This window comes from Hippocampus guttulatus, chromosome 9, assembly GCF_054856545.1.
Source record: "Hippocampus guttulatus isolate MCC_2025c chromosome 9, RoL_Hgut_1.0, whole genome shotgun sequence".
Classification (NCBI taxonomy): Eukaryota; Metazoa; Chordata; class Actinopteri; order Syngnathiformes; family Syngnathidae; genus Hippocampus; species Hippocampus guttulatus.
Window position 1 is genome coordinate 8,090,308 of NC_141269.1, and position 20,621 is coordinate 8,110,928.

Here is a 20,621-nt window from a genome sequence, read left to right on the forward strand (position 1 = left end):
GATAAGAAATCTTTAATCGGTAAGTCCATTTTTCTATTTTCATTGGGCATCAGCTGTAAATGCTTGTGGTTGCGTTGTAAATGTTGCCATGCAAAAAGGGACTTTGACCACCAGGAAATGTTGCTTATCTGCCATACAAAAAAAAGAACAACAACAAAAAAAAAAAAAGTCAGTGACGTGCAGGGCATGAACTCCCTTCTCCTCCCCTATCTGCATTATATGTGTGTGAACCGGGAGAGAAGATAAAGGAACACGCGGAAACTTTTGGTTGCCCACACTCCTGATTGAGCCACACAAGTCACTGCGCGCAGGTATGAACTCTGTTGTATTCTTTTGACATCACTGGGCTGTGGAGTCGTTACTGACACCGTAATCTACCGTTAAATTGTCAGGCGGCGCTCAGGAATTGTATTTTCTCAAGTCAGCTATAACATAAAGTACTTGTCTAAAGAAACATGTCACTTTTGAGTTTGGTTGTAACTGGTTGATAAAAACAAAACAAATAAAAAATCTATGTATTACATTGGCAAACTATGCCAACAAGTTAAAATGATATATATGTTATACAAAATGATCCCGTCCATTACAAATCAAAATCTTCACATTTTGTCACTTTTTTTTTGTAATCGACCAAAATAACGTATTTTAAAACATATGCTTTGTACTTGGATTTTATTTCAAATATATTTTGAATTTTTGGACATAGAACATTATACTTTGCTTGCTTTTCCTTTGGCAGTGATGAAATACAGTAGCAACTTAAGACAATGAAATATCGTTAAAAAAATAAAATCTGTCATTTTAGTACTCCGATTAAAAAAATAAAAATCATGCTGTTCCACAGAGTAAATGATTTCGTTATTTAATTTTGATGATGACAGCTAACAAAGCCCCCAAAATTCACCTTTTATATTTTAAGATTACGTAAGAAACAAAATGATATTGAAATTGGTCTTTTGAAAATGTGTTGAATGAATTTACAAGTTGCACTTTTTAAAATTGGAAATAATAAGTTCTGAGCAGCACGGGGATGAGATCATTTGATCCCCTTTCAGATATTAACTGTATTAAATCCCCCCACTTCCCCACAAATAAAATTGTAATATTAAGATTTTATTCTCATAACATCACAGCTTTAAATCTTTTTTCTTTTAATATTACGACATAATTGTTGTAACGTGATGACTTTATTCTCTTAACTTTACGTTATTGTATTCAGCTTTATTCTTTTAATATTCCAACTTTATTCTGGTAATATTACTTGATTACTTAATACTCACGGCATTTCTTTTCCTTTAGTCACATCCTTTTATTTTTTATGAAATTTTATGAAACCTATGACTATCTCCTAATGTTAAAACTATTCTTGTAAAATTACTTTATCGTCGTTTTTTTTTTTTTACTACCATGGCAACATTTTTTCCCCCTTTATATTATGACTTTACTTTGTATTCACGTTGTAATATTTCTTATGACTATTCTCAAGGTGTTCTGGTAATATTTTTCAATTTTACCCCAAAACCATCATATTAATATGTAAATATTTCATGAGAAATAACTCCCCCCCCCCCCCCTCCTACAGAATCCAAACATTAAGAAAAAATTATTTCCGTGTCTGCTTCTAACAGCAAATCTGCTCTTTTCCCAGTTCTGCTACCTTCAAACAAATTCCGATGCTGACGACACGGAAAATACTTTATTGTGTCTTTGAGAGCAAATTTGCCAAGCAGGTGGCTTATGTAATTGCCAGTTAAAATGGCAATAAAAAAGGGGGTGGGGGGGAATACCTATACAACATTATTTATGCCGGGAACAGTGGCTAACAAAGGTGTGCGAGGTCAGGAACAAGGCGTGTTTTATGACATCACTGTGCAACCTGAATTGTGACCAATGTCTCACTGTCGTTGTTAATGACATGTTATCGGAGGCTTCTTGAAGAAGTGGAGCCAAATAATCAGAAAGGCTCGATAACATGGCAACACATTTCTTTTTTAATCATCTTTTATTAGAGTACTTTCATCTGCGCCCATACCCCCTGAGTGGGAAAGAGATACTTGAATGTTGCCGACGTCTTGATTATAAATCAATTCCTGGAATGATAAAATGGCTTTTATAATAATGCGTACAAAGGTTCAAGATTAGCGTGAGATGTCATGCATGTGATTGACATCTGCTTGGTCATGCTCAAAGGCCATTTTTTTTTTCTTCAAAAGTACCACCTCAAAAAAAAAAAACCACACCGAGTGCTCCATGTACCAACATCAGGACCAATGTTAAAGTACAGTAGCGTAGTAGGACTAAATGTATACAATTCTAATTCACTGTAACATTCTGCAGTTATCGCTATGCCTAAATAGAGGAACATTTCATTAAAATTGAACTGCACTTCGGCAGTGATTCTTTCACGTTCTACCAGAATGAGCCCAAGTACCACTCGTTGTACGAGCCACACACTACTCTAAATTTTGGGAAGCCCCGAACTGGGCTGAGGCCCAACATCGGTCCAATTTTATTTGGTCGCCCATTGTTCCAGTAAAACACTGCAATAGGCCGCCATTTTGATCCCATGTCTTCTGTCTTCTTTATCATTGGTGTGTGTACAGTCTCGAGTAATGAACTGTGTGATGAGGTGAAATGAATAACCTCAACAATTTGAAGCCCCACTCCAACAGAAACCCAAGACAGCGTCGGCGTTCAAATCTAAAAGATGAGGCTTGTATCTGCTGTGTTGGCTGGTTAATGCCTAACTAAAGCAAATGTGAGAAATGCAGAACTTCCTGTCAGCCTTAACAGACTTGTTACGGTCTAAGTATGAGGCCAAATGGCAATGTCATTTCGTATTTGCTGGACGCATGTATCTTGGTGACCTTTGACTTATTTTAGGGATCGCAGACACCACCAAAGTCACTCCGTAACATTAAAACTAAGGGCCTGCACATCACCACGCACAGCTTTCATTTCTGTGCTTATTTTTTTCTTCATCTTCTTTCCCCCAACAGTGTGAAAACATCCGCCAAGATGTGTTGCGCAGGTTTCCTCAAACTGATGATGTTCATCTTCAATGGCACCATTTTTGTAAGTTCTTGATCAACCTTTTCATAACACTGTGATGCCATGAGGCAGGTGGCTTCCCATTGGCTGGGAACTGATTGACTGCCACTGATCTGAGCTGAAATAATAATAGTGATACTTAAAGGACAACTGGCCTTCAGCAAGACATTTTCTCACTGGTATACTCTGTACAAAATGTTTGGTTGGCTTGTTTTTGAGCAATTTAGCAGAACATGATGGCTAGTCGTACCGGGTTCAATTTCAGCTCCGGCCTCCCTGTGTGGAGTTTGCATGTTCTCCCCGGGCCTGCGTGGGTTTTCTCCGGGTACTCCGGTTTCCTCCCACATTCCAAACACATGCGTGGCAGGCTGATTGGTCACTCTGAATTGTCCCTAGGTGTGGGTGTGGGCGTGCATGGTTGTTCGTCTCTGTGTGCCCTGCGATTGGCTGGCAACCAATTCGGGGTGTCCCCTGCCCACTGCCCGAAGACAGCTGGGATAAGCTCCAGCACCCCCCGCGAACCTAGTGAGGATAAAGCGGTTCGGAAGATGAATGAATGAATGATGACTAGTCTGCTAGCTAGCGTCAGCTCAACAGTATGCGATTCTTTTCAGCATCAACAGAGCACGTCTGTGCCATTTATCTGAGCAAGAGGAAAGTAAATTGGTCAGTCCATCATTGATCATGTTAACTATATCTGGATTTCCACGTCGAATTAAAAATCAACCTCCATACTGATATAGCAGTAGAGCAGAAGGCTCCAAATATCGTCAATTACCATTTACCATTTTCTCAAATGCTCTGCCTTGTTCAGATGACACAGGAAGGGTTTGTTCACTTAGCTTGGTCATCTTCTTGCCACACGGAAGTAGTGAGCCATCATTGCGAAAAGGTCAACATGGCAATGGATGAGTTTCATGTTTGCGGTTGTGTGTTTGCACTCACTCACAACGATACCTCCATTAAAATCCCTCTGGTGTAATTATGTGTGGTAAACAAAATATTGAGGGGGTGTGGGGGGGAAGAAGCATTCGGTACAGCAACCACAATAATAAATATGAATATATTTCTGACAGTTCCGATCAAAGCTGAATTTCATTGATAAATTGAGGACATTTTGAGAGCCATCAAAATATACTTTGCGAGCGCATCATTATTTTACTGTTCGATGATGAATATGGAATCGATTTTATTTGATTGAATTTTATTTCAAGAGATATCTCCCTTCAAGACAATGGAGATTTCTTTGAATATAAATGTATGCAGATGCTATGCAAAAGATGATTCCAAACATTTACGTTCTATTTTTCTTCATGTCTTGTGAATGTGTGATCAACAACAACAACAAAAAATCCCACCACAATGTAGCTAAGCGACGATAACTGATTGCTCAATATACTTAACGTCATTTTTAACACATCAATTAAAAGCAAGTTGATCCGCTTAATAAAACGTAAATGACCTATCCCAGGTGTTCCTGTTCAAGTATAAGTCGTGCTAAGCAACATGTCTCGATTGCCTCATGTTGCTTTTGATTCATCCGGGCCTGCTGGCTTTTCAGGTAGCAGGTGCCGCCATCTTGGGAGTGGGCATTTGGGTGAAGGTGGACAGCAATTCCCTCATGGGAATACTGGACGGCGTGGATGCCCTTCCGTCAGAAGTTTCCCAGGTGGCTAATGTGGGATACTTGCTCATTGGCGTGGGCGCCGTGCTACTCGTCATCGGATTCCTGGGCTGCTGTGGCGCCGTCAAGGAGAGCAGGTGCATGCTGCTGACGGTGAGCATCCACCATCCGTTTATGAACCGACCCACGGTTTTAGTTTGATTGGGCTTTGTGTTTAAAGTTGTTTTGCAAATGTTTCCGACTAATGGTCGAAAAGATTCGGTCTCGTCCAATCGCGTCTGTTGAGGTAGCAGGCCGTTCACGGAGGATCGATTTGCTAATTCACAAATGGGATGGCACTGTTTTATTGTTCTGATTATTATGGGTCAAAAGGAGTGGCAAAAACTAAAGAAATCCTTTCACAATTTAAACAATGTTATTGTGCCATAATTTGTGTTTGTATATATCACAGGTGTCAAACTCAAGGCCCGGGGGTGTGATCCAGCCCGCCACTTCATTTAATGTGGCCCGTGAAGATGATTTCTGAAATTACAATTTAACAGATGGACTAAAACATTTTTTCTGGACTGAAGGAAATGCTAAAAAGGAACTTGAACTTAATTTTGTTTGTTGGCTCATTTGTTAGTCTACAGGCTACTTCCTGGTTCTTGTGGGGGGCGGGGCCAGTTCTGAGATAATCTGTTGTCGATAGAAAAAGAAGACATTCGTTAAATATTTCACTTTCAGTCAGGAGGCGAGGGGTCTCTGGGGAGGGGATGCGCTGCTAAGAATTTCACATTTGGCTGTCGCATGGACTCATGATCAACATTCATTTCATTTCGATTCCATCCTCCTCAGTTCTTCAGTATCGTGCTGGTCATATTCCTCATTGAGGTCGCCGCCGCCGTGGTGCTGCTCGTTTTCAAGGATTTGGTAAGTCCCGACGACTGATTGGCAACCTTGAGGTGCATGGAAGACTGTTCCGAGAACATGTCCACGGTCTCCAGGCGGAGCAGGTTTTTGACGGTCTTGAGGCCGAAGTGAAGAAAAGCCTCGCCACCGAGTATGGACGCGACGAAAAATTGACGTCGCTATGGAACGCTACCATGGAGGGGGTACGACCACCATCTTATCTACGTCATGATTTTTCACTCTTCTATAAATGTATTCTTAATGTTCGGACTGCGCAATTGTTGATATTGTTCAACAATTCTGTCCTCACAGTTCCAGTGCTGTGGATACAAGAACTACACTGATTTTGACAACTCGCCCTTCCAAACCCAAAACGGAGAGATTTACCAGATTTATCCATCCCAATGTTGCAACGGAACATTCGTCGGCGAAACGTGCAGCCTCTCGTCAGCGCATACCGCCGCAGAAATGCAGGTACTTTGGCAGCCGCTTGGGCAGCCGATCGCGTTTTGTGTCACTTGCTTGCTTGAATGTGCCATCTCTCCACCAGTTGGTGGATGGCTGCTTCGACAAGCTGCTGCAGTTCATTGAGGAAAATGCCGTCATCATTGCGGGCGTGGCTCTCGGAATCGCCGCTCTTGAGGTATGTAAAAAACATGCGCGCGTTCAAACTAGCGCACCGGTAGACAGAGAACAATCCGGCCCACCGAGCATTTAAATTCATTCATTCATTAATTCATTTCGCCATTTTTCCTAAGATGGCTTAAGTGAAATCTATTTTAAAAATTTTTATACTCAATTTATCTACTTAGATAATTAGTTGATTCATTTGTAAATAATAAAAACGATTTTTAACATTTGTATTTTATGTAGACGGTTAACAGGTTTTTTTAGAGTTGGCTAATTATAATGAATTTATTTTAAATATATAATTCAAATAGATTTTTTTTTCAAATCAAAATTTAACATGGAGTAATCCCCCACAATTGATGGGGTTTAGGACTGAGCCTCTCCCAAAAATGTTATCATTGTCTATGTTCACAATTTAAACTGTAAATGTACCCCAAAATATTTTAATCTCTTTTCAAATTCATTCTAGAACATTCGCCCCCCAAAAAAATTATAATGATAAAAATAAATCACAGCGAAGACTCTCCGTAATTGACACTAACAACCCAGGCTAAACTCAAACTCATATCTAGATTCAACCCTTTTATTTATGCTTTTGGATGATTTGTTACTTAATAGAAATTATAAATAATACAATCAAAATATGAGAAATAATCTCATACCTCCTCAATTTCAACATTGTTGCTCTTGTTTGCAGATTGCTGCCATGGTGGTTTCAATGGTTCTCTACAAGCAGATTGGTAGCAAAGCATGATGATCGCATTTTTATTTTATATTGCTTGTCAGTTGTTTTCAATGAGTAAAGATGGTTCGGTCAAAACCAACATAAACTGTGTTGACGGTACGTTATCCAAATCAGCAGTCAGTGGAGCTCGTCTGTCCTGCTGGTTCAAAAGTGTCTCAGTGATTGACAGTGATCTATTTATGTTTCAACGGCTGTCAGGAGTTGATGCCATACACACAGAATCATTTCACTCTAAAATAACAAAAATGTCACAATTCTCATACGATGAGTTTATTATTATTTTTATTAAATCACTTGAAGAAATAAAGTTGAACATTGATGTTCAGTTTACACATTGACTCATGGTCTTTGTTTTTTTTTTCTTTTTTGGGAATTATTATTTCTCTTAATAGCAGCGTCGTATGTCAACAGATTTCAACTCACTCGAGCAACAAAATGTCTTGTTTGGACGCTGTCAGGATGATGAGCTGTTATTTTTTTCTTAGAACAAAAAACATATTTTCAAAACATGTCTAGCGCTTTATGGCAAACTTTACAAACTATTTTCATGCTCCTAAGTTGTTGCGGTATTTAGTAGTGTGTGTATGTGTGTGTGTGCGCGCGTGTACATGTAAATAATATTTTCTCTCTTTTGTGACATTTGTAGTAGATTTAACACGACAAACGAGGTCCGACATCTTCACAATCTTCAAGCCTTGTTGATAAATTGATCTCATCCAAAAAAGACCCGATGCTGTCATCTGCTGGTCATAGGCAGTATCACCAGGTCGTCCCCATGACCAAATGAGCCGCCTGCGGGGTAGTTCTAAACTTCGTTCACCAGTGATGAAACATTGTGATTTCCTAGGATTGTTAGAAAAGTCAGCATTTCAAAATGTAAACACTTATTCATATTTATTGAAAGTGTTGCACATTGTTATTCGTTTCCTTTTCAAACAAAAATTAAAAATGAACTGTAATCACGTGTTTCAAAAACCTAGAGCCTTTTCCAATGATTTTAAGTATTGAATAAATTATTCTTGTGTTTTGTGATATTTCAGCGAGCCAAGAGGATATGAGAGGGAAAAAAAATTCTGTAAACCGCTTCCATTATGAGGCAATTTAGTTGTACATCAGTGCAAACTACGAGCTCACTCATCAAATATTTTCCAATAAATATCTCCTTAAACGGATCATTACTATACTGTATATGTAAAGGAAATTTTGGAACTCTTTCATTGACGTTTCAAAGATGTGATCATTTGTCAGCAGCGCCCCCGAGTGGACACAATCTCGTTAAGCATTTGAAAAGCAAATCTCCATCGACGTTGTGAGCACTGTCCAAATGATCACACTAACGTGTGGCAGGTTCTGGTTCTGGGAGGCCTGCGGTGTCTCTTAACGCTTGTAGATCCTCCATGAGAAAGTCAAACAGTGCCCCAATTGGAACTTTGATGGTCCGGCGTGTGATCAGGTCACGGCTGGTGGAGCACACTCAAGTGTCACGCTGGAATAATGATGGGAGCTCATGTCAGCACTTGTTCTTGCTGTTGTGGGAATCAACGAGCAGGAGGTGACTTGACAGTCACGTAAAGTCATTATGGCTTTACAGCCTTCAGGGCGTGAGAACACCTGACCGGCCGTACCGCCGCACGTTAAGGCCCGATGGTTTACAATCGGGCTTGTCACATGCTGAGTTGACATTTACCTTTTATTTTCTACATTACAGTTAAATACCGTTGCATCGGGAAAACTCTGGGTGAGATGTTTGTGTATACCGTATTAAAAATGTGTGCATGTGTGCTTAAACTGTTTGTAGTGTCAAATCTAATAATAGTATATTAAAACAAAAAAAAAGCACCGAGTTGTTGAATTTAACCCTTAAGTGCAAAACTGTTACATTTTATCTTTTAGAACTCTTTCTTTTAAAAAATTATTTTCATTTTTTGAGTTATGTTTGAAGTCATTGCTAGATAAGTTTTTTTTAAGTGTACTTCGGATAAAATCTTAAAGAAGATTGAACAAAATATAACAACCAAAAACTATGAATTCAAATCTATATCTCAGGTGTGCTTAGTTTATATATTCTGAGAATAAAAACTGTCTTCAACTTGATTGTCACCGGTGTGATGAAAGTGAAGTTGCATTCTTCAAGTTGACTGTAAATAAAATTTAAAAAAAGCTAAAGTATAGCACATTTTTTTGGGGTTAGTCTGACAAAAGTGATAACAAACAGCTAATCAGGATTGTGAATATTCATTAAGCTTATTGTAAACAAAGTATTCATTATGAAGAAATTGTGAATTTGCTCATTATCTCCTTCATTTCAAGACCTTACATTTTAAATTTGGAAAGAAAAATGAACACACACATGATTAAGGATTCAAAATGATGTCAAAAATGTCAATAAATGGGTTAGGGTTGTGCACCTGCCAGATTGAAATGTACCAAAACATAAAGCTCCTCATTTGTCTTGCTATTTATTGCTCTGTACGTTTTCAGGTTGTAAGTGTCTGTCATTGTGCAGTTGCTGCCGGGCAAACATCCGTGTCTTGACTTTTGAAGCTCGGTGTGACGTCTGCCGCCGAGTGGGAATTGTGACGCCTTCTTTCCTTTCAAGTGCAGGTGAGAGCCACCGTTGTGTATAAAAGCACTCCGTCCATCACTTGGCCGCAGCACTGACAGCAAGGTCACCATTTGGGTACCTTGGACCAAATCATATAGATTTTTTTTTTTCCTCTTATGCTGCCATTTTGTGTTCCGTTTTTTTTGAACCGTGACATATTTTTGTGACTCCATCTATTTTTCCGTCATGATGTTACAGCTCACCCTCGTGGTCTTTTTCTCTACTTTGGCGACGTCTCTCCCCTTCCCTCGCAACACTTTGGAGCACATCCGCAAAGCGTCAAAAGCTGACTTTGAGTCCTCCGGCGTTGGACCCGGCGAGCCCGTCCGCGGCCTTGTGAGAGTGTTACAGCTGGATCCGCGCGGTCTCGCCCCATCCGGGTTCTTCGCAAGGGCAGGCCAGGCCCGGAGCTCCAGACCGTCTTTCCCCGCTTTCCTGTCCCACGGGCGGCCCGGCCCAGCCCTGAAGGCCCCCACGAGCCCGCTGCGCCGCCTGCAGGCTGAAAGACCAGTCGAGATGGCCCACAAGAAGAGACAAGGCCTGCATATGTGGCAAAGGGCCATCGATAAGGGAAACAAGGAGGCCGTGTCTTTACCCGCTAACCTGAAGGACGCCAAACAGACGTGCGCTGCTGTTCCTTTCGTTCAGGTAACGTGCCTTATATGCAATTTGTCATCTCCCATTGGAAATAATGGAAATAGATGCATGATATTGACAGTACAGTGTGACTTGTGTCCCCCCCCCATAGCGCGTGACAGCAGAGGGGTGCAGCACAGTGACCGTACACAACAAGCTGTGTTTCGGCCAGTGCAGTTCTCTGTTCGTCCCCGCCGAGGTGGACCCGGCCGGGGAGGGGTCCCGCCGGCGCACTCCCTGCTCTCGATGTGGCCCCTCCAAGGCCCACGGCGTTACCGTGCCGCTGCAGTGCGGCGCCGAGATCCGCCGGCGGCAAGTGATGCTGGTGGAGGAGTGCAAGTGCGAGACGGGTCGAGAGGAGAAGAACGCGGAGGAGGATTCACCACACCTGTGAGCGCTTTGGACGGCGATGTGGTCTCCAGAATTGAGATTGGGAGAGTTTCGGTTCACCTTAATTCTCAATTTCGTATCACTTCCAGCCAATGGAGAAGAATTGTTATAATCAGTATGCTATTTATTATGCAACATTCGGAACATCTGCACCATGAAATGTAATCTAATCGATCGTGGTGGCTTTTTTCTGGGGTTTTCCTCCCAAATCCTGCACGGAATGCATGTCAGGTTTGTTCAAGACTCCAACTTGTCCATAGGTGTGAATTTAAGTGTGAATATGTGCCCTGCAATTGACAGGCTACCAATCCACAGCCGAGAACAAATACTACAGAAAATGTTGTTTCTAATATTCTGACCCGCTCATATCGATAGAGTAATACAAAATATTATGGCTCATTCCAGAATTGGAGGACAACTTAGACATCAACATTTTTGAAAAACCAACCATTTATTTCGTTATAATAAATTTCGTTAGTAATAAGGCACTTGAAAATATTTTAAAAAATATAGCTGAATAATTTCTATGTGGCTACTGATTACGTAATTTTACTGTTACCTTCATGACAATATCAATGTTGCAGGCATCAGAGTTGCAAATCAATGCTAATCCAAAGTGCTTTTCCTGAAGAGTCCATACTAGGCTAGCTGCGATGCTAACTGGTGAAGAACGAACGTAGCTATATGAAATCAAGAAAGAAAAACTTTGCTCTTGTATGATAATATAAGGTACCATGTATGTTTTTTTCTAATTGACTGTATAAAGTCTGAACGTCTTGTTCAGAGGGCACACGAGGCTTATTCGTGCCAAATGTTGACAGCACGACGTTGTCGTGTACTTTCCAGAACAGTTCACAGCGGACGTGTGTCTCCGTTAGGACGACCTTTGAACGTATCCAAAGGGGAAATATTGGGATCCATTAAAAACAAAAGAGATTGTTCAAACCCTGCTCTTTGCCTCTACTTTTGCTGCCAACGTTGAATTAAAAATCCAATTTAGTTTGGATGCAAAGCTCCAGTGAGAACATAAAGAGCATTTGTTGTCGTAGCCCCCACCCACCTTCTTTCTGCCCAACCACTCCTGCGTACAAGTTCTCCAATGTTTTATTAAAAAGGCTCATTCTGAACACTTTTAGCACATCGTACTTCCAAGTGAGAGCGAGTGAGCTCTTGGGCTCGGGTACTTAGCGGTAAGCAAACATAATTGTTTCAGCATGCTCCCCTTGAATTATGTATAGGAAGCACCTCTTCTCATGGCCAAGCTTCCTTTCAGTGGAGTTGTGGGAATTTGAGCATCATTCACCGCAGATGCGCTCGAAAACCGGAGGGCGCGCTTGATTATGTGCTCCCATAAAACCTATTATTCATTTATAGCCTGGCACCTGGGCTTGGTAAAGTGAACTCATCCCGCACATGCCTACGTGGACTCCCAGCGGAGCGTCCAAAGAAAGGGGCTCTTTACGTCGCCTTGGCACGCCGTCGCAACGCATGCTTAGGCGGCCATTTGCATTCACGCGGTGCTCTCGGCGAAAGTGAAAGCGCTCATTTGCGCGACTGGGGGGGGGGGGTGCATTGGGTTCCAACTGATTACATTTGCATGTGATTAGCATTTTGGGTTGATGGTTATATTTTTCATGATTGATGGGTCAAATATTTGCTCAGGTCTTACAGAGGAGGAGTTAGGGGCCACTTGTTTTGTACTCACTGCCCCAATTTTTTTTTCTTTTAATTCCCCACGGTCAACTTTTCACAGAAAAATCATGTGCGTGTGAGACTTGTCATTCCTTTTGTCTCTCTTCTCACAAAAAACAATCCTCAAAAAAAAGAGAGAGGGTGCTTATTGGTGGAACAAACAAGGTGCAAACAAGAATGCGCACCACTTAGCTCGACAGATGTCAGCCCTCTTTTTTTTTTTCTCTCGCAGAGCACTCCTGCGTCATTAAGGATGGCCTGGTTCCCATGGTGAAGGGGAACGCAAGGAGCGAAAAAAATTAGGAGGGCCTGGTGCCAAGTCCGCCGCCTCGGGGATCAGATCAGCGTCACGGGGTGCTAAGTGGCCTAGTTAGCGCTTTAAAACAGCACAATCAAGCTGCCTGCTCTGTGAGCGCCTTTTAACTGTCACACATGCAACTTGCAGGGAGGAGTGTGTGATGTGGGGATGGGTGGGGGGGGGGGGGGTCACATCATATCAGTACTATCAAGGTGGCGCAAGATGGTGATATTGAGGCCTACTTTATTCCATTTAGTCAGACTTTAGCTGCGTTGTTTGGGTGGCTGTGGATTTTGAGCAGGTTGGGTGACTTTCATCCGAGGTGAGGTTAATTTTTTCTGAAATAAACTGTATTATTTGAGATACAAGTGTTTTGAGGTAATTATCTCAAGATACCATTGTCCTCACCGTCATATATCATTTATCCTCTGAGAGGAGCTGAGCCAAGCTGAACTGCCGTGAAGTCTGGGTATTTGATTCATCCACTCCCCCAAGTGGCCAGAGTGGCCATACCAGAAGGAGCGGCAAAATGACTATTCAAACGATATGATTTGTGACAAAAAATGTTTCTTTTTTTTTTAAATTGAGTTGTTTTTTTTTAATTTAACCCCCCACCCCATCACTAAACATTTTTGTTTGGTGGTGTGCCGTGAGATTTTTTTTGTTTGTTTTGTGGGGGGGGGGGGGGGGGGTGTAAGGATGTATCCGGAAAAGTTGGTGAATATACTGAGGCGCAAGATGCTGATGGAGAAGGGGCCGCCTTCTTTCATCCACTAGGGGACTCTGTTGCTTTTAATTCGCCCCAGTAGACCGGACCACCAGATTTCGGAGATTAACCCTTGGATCTGGCAGGAGGAAGTGAAAGTAAACAGGGGTCCAGCTTGCACTCAGTCAAGGAATTGTTACGGCGGAGCAGCGGTACTATTAATGTCATGTTCAGTCATTCGCCAGACGCCATCTTGCCACCTACATTCCCCCAGTGGAGCTTTAGTGCCGGAGGTGTCAGGTTCTGGCCGTCAGGGTGTCATAACCACGGCGAAGTCCTGCCTCCCAACTGATGCGGCGCAACATGCCCAGTGTGTGGTGCGAGTCTGGACCAGCTGGCCAGAGTTGGCTTTGCTGGAGAAGGTACTCCGGGCTAAGCCTGCCAGCCTTCCTGTCTGGATGCCAACCCGCCAGCCCACCAGGCTGCCTGTTGGCTAGTGAGCGGGATGCAGATAGGTGAGGCCTGGTGATCTGGACCACATCAAAGTATGTCATTGGTGATGTCCTTCTTTGCTCCTAACACCGTGTTTAGACCACAACCACCACCATGACAAAAAAAAAAAAAGACCTGTTTGTGTGTGTGTGGCTTTTTTTTAAATGCCCAATCGATTTCAACGATTTCAACCAAGCAACCGGAAATATGCCTTCATAAGTAAAATTTATGAGCTGAGCATCTAGATTTTTTTAATACGCTATTTTAAAAAAACGAAATTAAAATCAGTCAACCACAAAACATGAGTTTTACAATAATTATGAATAATGATTACAGACTGAGCCAGTGATGATCCATTCAATTTATTAACAGATTATATAAACAGAATAATATTCTCCATGAAAAATAATTTGGTGAATCACATTCAATTTTCAAATTTTATAAAATAATAAATTACTATCAGTGAAGTGTACTGAAGCCACTGTGAAAATTGTGCATTTTTATTATGTTTGCTCCTACTTTTAAAATGTGTAGATTTTTGGTTATGGTTGCTCACATTTTCTCTTATCATACTAGCTCATATAACGAATAAAAGCTGATAAATCAATGGGCCTTCCATCCTTAAAAATAAAATACAGATAATACAGATAAAAAATAAATACAAATATGTACATAAAATTATATAAATTACAAATAACAATTATTTGATTCATCATATTCACTTTTATTCATATGTTTATATGTCATGTTAAATGTCCAAATCTACTGTTTCATTACATTTGTTACTAGTTTTAAAATGCATGTTTTTTTTTAAAGAAAAACCTTCACATTTTCTCTTTTCCTCACAAATGTAGTAAATGAAAGTGTTAAAAAAATGGAATTCCTCACAAAAGAATTGAAATATCATGCATGGATTCTTCATATACAGTACACATTTAAAAAATGGTAAAGAATACTTTTTTTGTGTCGTTTATGTTTTCACGTGGAACACCTGTGGACGTTTTAATTAGTCTTTAGTGACATCACATTCGACTTCCTGGCTCCTTTTCCCACCAGGTGGCAATGCAAATCAACAAAATGTCAACACGTTTCTCTCCCAGTCATACTGGAGAGTTTTGTTCTGCTAGGATTATATTTCTTCACCTTCACTACACTTCCAGGACAGCTTGGGTGACTTTAAAAGTGGAAAAAACATCCAAACACGGAGAACAGTTTGAAACGCACCTATATGAAAACGGATGGAATACACATTTGATTAGAATTTCCTCAAGGAGTGAAATTCATCCAATTCAAGTGTATCCGAAGCGGTTTTGTAACCACGACGACAAAGAAACCACTTCAAACAGGTAAGGGCGCAACATGTTTTCTCCACCTTTGTTGATACAATGCAGCCATAATACATCTTGAAAGAATTTATGGTGACATCATTGGGCATTTCGGGAAGAGCATAAAAGGTGAGTTTGGAATAACTGGGGACAGGTTGCACAGAAAAACTTAAGTAACTGTACTCGGACGCTAGAATTCATATTCGGGCTGTCCTTATAATAATTTCGTGTGTTCTATTGAACCTTCTGTGATTTCATGCAAATTAAGTGTGTGTGTGTTTGCTTGGATTGTTGCTGCTGTGTGGCAGCAGGCGGTTGGTGATGACAAGCATGATCAGGGACAATGATGATGATATGTTGCTATGACAGGTGTGTTCGCATGCCTTGCAGGTGATGTCTCTCATGCTCACTTAGCTAATGAGTCCAATTAAAGTAATTAAGAGCTGGCACGGGGAAACCTGCTCCCACCCTCCTCCTCTATCCCCCCCCCCCCCCCCCCCCTCCCGGCCCGGTCACATCAACATAAGAACATGCAGCCTGCACTGTGACATGCCATCAACACTTTGTCTCCCGTCTATTGTCTCGCCGTCTACCGTTCTGTTTTCGTCCTATGGGCGCATTGCATTCCGCTGACTCTTTGGAAAAAAAAATAAAAATATCACGAAGACTCAAATGAGCGAGCACTTAAGAGACGCTTCTTGTCACAGCGATGAGCAAAGGAGAGGGCCCGCAGGAGAAGGCACGCAGTTCGAGGGGGGGAGGGGAGGATGTGAAGCCAGGACCTAATGGAGGGGTGGGGGGGGGGGGGGGATAATTGTTTTGTTTTGTTAGGCAGGAGGGGCTACGGGGGGATAAAATGACATGCCACACATGGTTTTTGGATGACGTGCAAAGGGAGAGGTGGCGGGGTGCGGGCTTGATACAAATGTGGTGGAAGTGCGCAATAGAATTTTAGGAGACTTTTTTTCATACCAGAGTGGGGAAATTCCGGTTTTACACTGGCAATCCAGCGATTAGCAGCGTATATTATTTTTAAGGATGGAAGGCCCATTGATAGATGTTGGACTCGTAACCAAAATCTCCATGAGTGTTTCACTCACCTGTTTTTTGGAGTAAGGCCATGTGACGTTCGCAAGCTGAGCCGTATTTGTTTTTTACCTGGATCACTGTGATGTCATTTTCAGTCTCAAAAGGTCTCAAAAACATTTAACCCACATATGCCCATCGTATACATCATATGTTTTCCATAAATTGAATATGGTCCTCCAAGGACTTGATAAAAATTGATGTGTCCCCTCTTGTGTTCAGGATAAAAAAATAAAACGGCAGCCATATGGAGGATATTAAAAATAACTGCAACCACAATAAAATCCACCCAACCTTTCAAAAAAGAAAAAAAATCCATGTTGATCTTACATGCACGTGTATCCCACACAAAAGACCCTCATTGTCAAAATAAACATTCAAAGATTAATCACACAGTCCATAAATTGTGATAGTGAGAAGGGCTCACATCTGGACATAACTTTTACCACCACATCTGTTCACATTTATAAAAGTGTATGAAAGTTTGCTTTTATTTCTCGGAATGCCAGCAGCGCAAAAATCACCTTTTGTGGAGTCGGACCACGTTTTGAGTAGGGGAAAAAAAACCCACTTTGATGTGAATCCTGCATTTTCTTCATAAGTCTGCGAAGATTTTTGACAAAAAAGAAACGGGAGAACTTGGCTTTGGCTTTTGATCACAGTGGTGGAAAAAGAGAGTCACAACATTGGTGACCTTGTTTGCATGGGCGGGAAAAATAAAAAATAAAACGCCATCACCGAAATGACATATGAGCACACTTTGGTAATCTGGCGGCCCGCGGCGTGCAGCAAATTATGCGGGTGGGCTGCGCTTTGCGAGCCAGCCTGGCCAATCGGCTCCAGACGCCTGTCACCGCTCCCACGAAGATCGATGGCATCGTTACACAGCCACCATCATGCTGTAGCTCATCCGGAATCATCCAATCATCATGAGTTGAAGCTGAATTTGACGGCCGTTCTTGCTCTTTATTATTGATTTAAACATGAATCAACAGCCATGCAAATGTTAATGAACGGCAATTAGTCAAACGGCCAATTTTCATCTGATCTGCAGTCACTTTGTCTGATGTTACTAGGCAACCTCGAATGAATAGATAACGGCAGCAGACGTCGCTAACCAATTCGGCACCGCAATAACGCTGTGCGGAATTACCCTCGCGTTATTGCTAACGGGATCCATACAAGTAGCCACTATGCATTAAGGGCAGATGGAGTAGCGGCCTCTCTAGTAACTACATGTTATCCAATTTGTCAATTTCTTCTGTTTCATTCTGATAAACATGAAGCTATCGCTACTTGACGTTTCGGCCTTGCAGTTTTTGTGAGCTTCTCATTTCCTCGCCCACGGCTCGCCAGTTGGATCAGTATTGTAAAACTGATGCCTGGCAAGAAGGTTTCCTGTCCCTGCCTGCAGGTCAGTGCCAATTTGAGAAGCTTTATGGCTGCCACTCTGCTCCAACACTATAATTTACACCGCCCGTGACAAGTTTCTCCAAAGTGGATCTGTTCTTGACAAATCGCACAGCGGCTGGCCTTGCTGCTACAATCACCGATGAAAACACTGAATTGTGTTTGTGCAAAGCTCGGGAAAGTGTACCCAAAGGTCTGGATTGAAACTCGGCATCGAACAAAAGCTTTACCCGTATGAATTTCATGTTCGGATTTGACTTCAAGTTCAGAATCAAAGGCTTCAGGTGGAAGATTACGATGCGCAACCTCCTCAAGTCTAACAATGTGTTGGATCAGTGTGATGGCCATAAACCTTCTCAAACTGGCAGTGAACTGCAGTCGGGGACTGAAAATCTTCTTGCCAGGCGGCAATTTTATTATTCTGTCAAATAATGATGGACTCACATTTCACACACAATTTGACTACAAAATATAGGGAAAATAACGGTCGAAGGTTGTACAATATGACGATTAAATAGTAATAAATAAATAAATAAATAAACATTCTTCCAACCAAAAAAATATAAAATAAATTCAAGTGTAAAGGTCTCTCATAAAAATGATGGTTCAAGTACAGCACAAAACTTCTGAACACCAACAATGCAACATGCACATTTTTTTCCCCCAAACATCAACTCACTCCAAATTTCAATATTATTCAGCTACTATGTTTGCCCTGCATATCACTCCAAATTCCCAAATTATTTGGCCGACGCATGTTGCTGTATGGGGCAGTTTCAAACCCCGAGCAAGCACAACGGATCAATGCCTGCCATCTAGTGGTGAATGTGATAACTGGCCCGCGAATAGTGGCGAAACAAAATGCTGAGAAACCCCCAAGAAGTGTTTTTCACAAAAAAAAATGGAGTTGACCCCTCCCCCAAAACATCAAATTTATTGAAAAAAAAAAGACTCAAGAATGTTAAAAATGAGGTGTGCTGTGCATTATGCGTCAGCAAATTTTATGAGTTTTATTGCCTTTACATCTTATTGATAGCAGTGATCTTAAACTGTGACTTCAAATATTTCCTTTCCAGTTAATGAAGGGCCGACGGTGGCTTTGGCCTTACCCGGAAGTATCTATTTCTGTTATTTCCCGGAGGAAAAAATGTTTCCAAATGTGAACACCTTGGAAGTTTACCAGCATCCCAAAAAGGCCTGTGGCCAACTTTGGATGGTACAACATATCTAATAAGAAAAGAGTGGTGATTTAATAGCGGAAATAAAGTGGTAGTAAAGTAAAACTGTTGTATGTTGACTCAATCTTTTTATGGTGTTGCTTTTGGAGTAGTTTCCTGCCATTGGTGGTTTGTCAATCCAGCAGACAAAGTATGTTCCACTGCCAATATTTTGCAAGGCGCAAATGAGTGTGATCCATGAATTCTGCCTAGCAACAAGTGAACATGCAACGTGACTAGGAACAATAATCCAGGCAGTTTGGTTGCCAGGTAAAAATGGAATTTCATCATGTGGCATTTATGTTGTCCGTGCAATTTAGTCGTGTCGGAGGCGATGTCAGAAGATATCAAAACGCATCAGACTTAAGGGAGAGTACCGCAGTGTCCCCTGGTAGCTTTTTCACGTAAAACACCAGTGATCCATAGCAACAGATGTGTCACACCTTGCCAGCCTCATCGAGTCAAGAAGAGTGTGCCAGTGTGTGTAAAAGAGGAAGATTGAGAGAAGAGGCCAGTGATGCTGCAATGTTGAAATGAGATAGGCTGAGTTTGTGTGTGCGCGCGTGTTTTTTGAGGTACAGAGGAGGGGTGCAGGTGGCACTGAGCTGGCGTGGGCTCGGACTTTCTGTCCCCTGGCTGTGCCAGCCTCCATCTGTCACCAGCAGGAACATCTGCAGCCCAAGGTGCCCTTGTCGTCCAGCGTTAGAGTAACGAGTTTGGCGTTTCCATTAGTCCGCCGCCGTCGCCTGCTTCGGCGCGGGCCAAGAGCGTGGCATTTTTTTGGGTGTGAGCTTGTGTGTATCCCGATAGCAGCCCGAGGATGAGAGGGCAAGCTGGAGATTTGTTTGTTGGTTTGCGCGGCTGTGTGTCTGCGCGCGCGCGTGTGTCTTTGCGTGTGCGTGTGCCAGAACAACATGGCAGCGCGGCACATTGACCCAGCTGGGATGAGCCGGCATGTCGAGTCATGTCCCCTCCTGATGAGAGCCGGTGCCCAGTGCGCTCAAGCAACTGCCAGACCTCCGCTCTCTTCTCCTCACCCATCCTCACATCTTCCCGTACCCCATCTGTCCTCCGCCCCCTCCCTCTCCGCCCTCTCCCGTCCCTCACTCACCTCCCTGCCATCGCTCCTTTCCACCCCCGTGCTACTCACACTCACTCTCCTCCGCATCTGAGCCATTCTCACTTTTTTTTTTGCATCTTCCTGTTCCCCAGAAAACAGATGGTACTTCTTTCCCGCTTCTTTTCATCCTCATGTCTGTTTCCCCACCCCACCCTTTCCAATCCTCCGTCCCTCCTTCCATCTTGTCCCTTGTTTATTCAGCATCACTCCACTTGGGCCAGTCGCTCATGTTCTCTACTTTGAAAAATATCTTTTTAAAATGTGGGGATTTATTCAACAAGCTTATTAGCTAACAAAAAACAGAGAGGTAATAAAGCAGTTGGCAGCTAAACAAGACTGCAGCAGCAATTATGCATGGATGTTTTAAAACTAAATGAAAACAAAATCGCAGGAGACACCCCCCCAAAAAAAAATCTAAATACAGTATTTGACAAGAAAACACTTCAATTAAAAGTCTCTATTTAGATAATTTACTGTTTTGTCTAATAGAATTGAGGCGCATTTCTTTGACTATAAAAAAAAAGATCATTTAATTGAGTAATAAAATATTAAATTGTTATCAACAGGTTTTACAAATCTTGGATATTATGAACTCCTGTCCCCATGTCTTGCTAAAAACAAATTAATGTTGCCTGGAGTTGTTCCATTGTACATTTTAGCGGTTTGCGCGGATGTCTCTCGGCTTGCCATTCGACTTTGTCAA

The 20,621-nt window shown here is 41.9% G+C and overlaps 2 protein-coding genes across 2 annotated transcripts; both read left to right on the forward strand.

The window, feature by feature from the left end:
* Positions 1 to 150: 150 nt before the first annotated feature.
* tspan34a (tetraspanin 34a) lies at positions 151 to 7,266 on the forward strand. Its single transcript, XM_086120106.1, has 8 exons — positions 151 to 311; positions 3,000 to 3,075; positions 4,613 to 4,828; positions 5,513 to 5,587; positions 5,662 to 5,769; positions 5,879 to 6,040; positions 6,117 to 6,209; positions 6,894 to 7,266. The coding sequence occupies exons 2-8, from the start codon at positions 3,019 to 3,021 to the stop codon at positions 6,948 to 6,950; spliced, it is 768 nt and encodes a 255-aa protein (XP_085976232.1). The 5' UTR covers positions 151 to 311; positions 3,000 to 3,018; the 3' UTR covers positions 6,951 to 7,266.
* Positions 7,267 to 9,732: 2,466 nt separating this feature from the next.
* Positions 9,733 to 10,576, forward strand: dand5 (DAN domain family, member 5). Its single transcript, XM_086119153.1, has 2 exons — positions 9,733 to 10,194; positions 10,295 to 10,576. The coding sequence occupies exons 1-2, from the start codon at positions 9,733 to 9,735 to the stop codon at positions 10,574 to 10,576; spliced, it is 744 nt and encodes a 247-aa protein (XP_085975279.1).
* Positions 10,577 to 20,621: the final 10,045 nt, after the last annotated feature.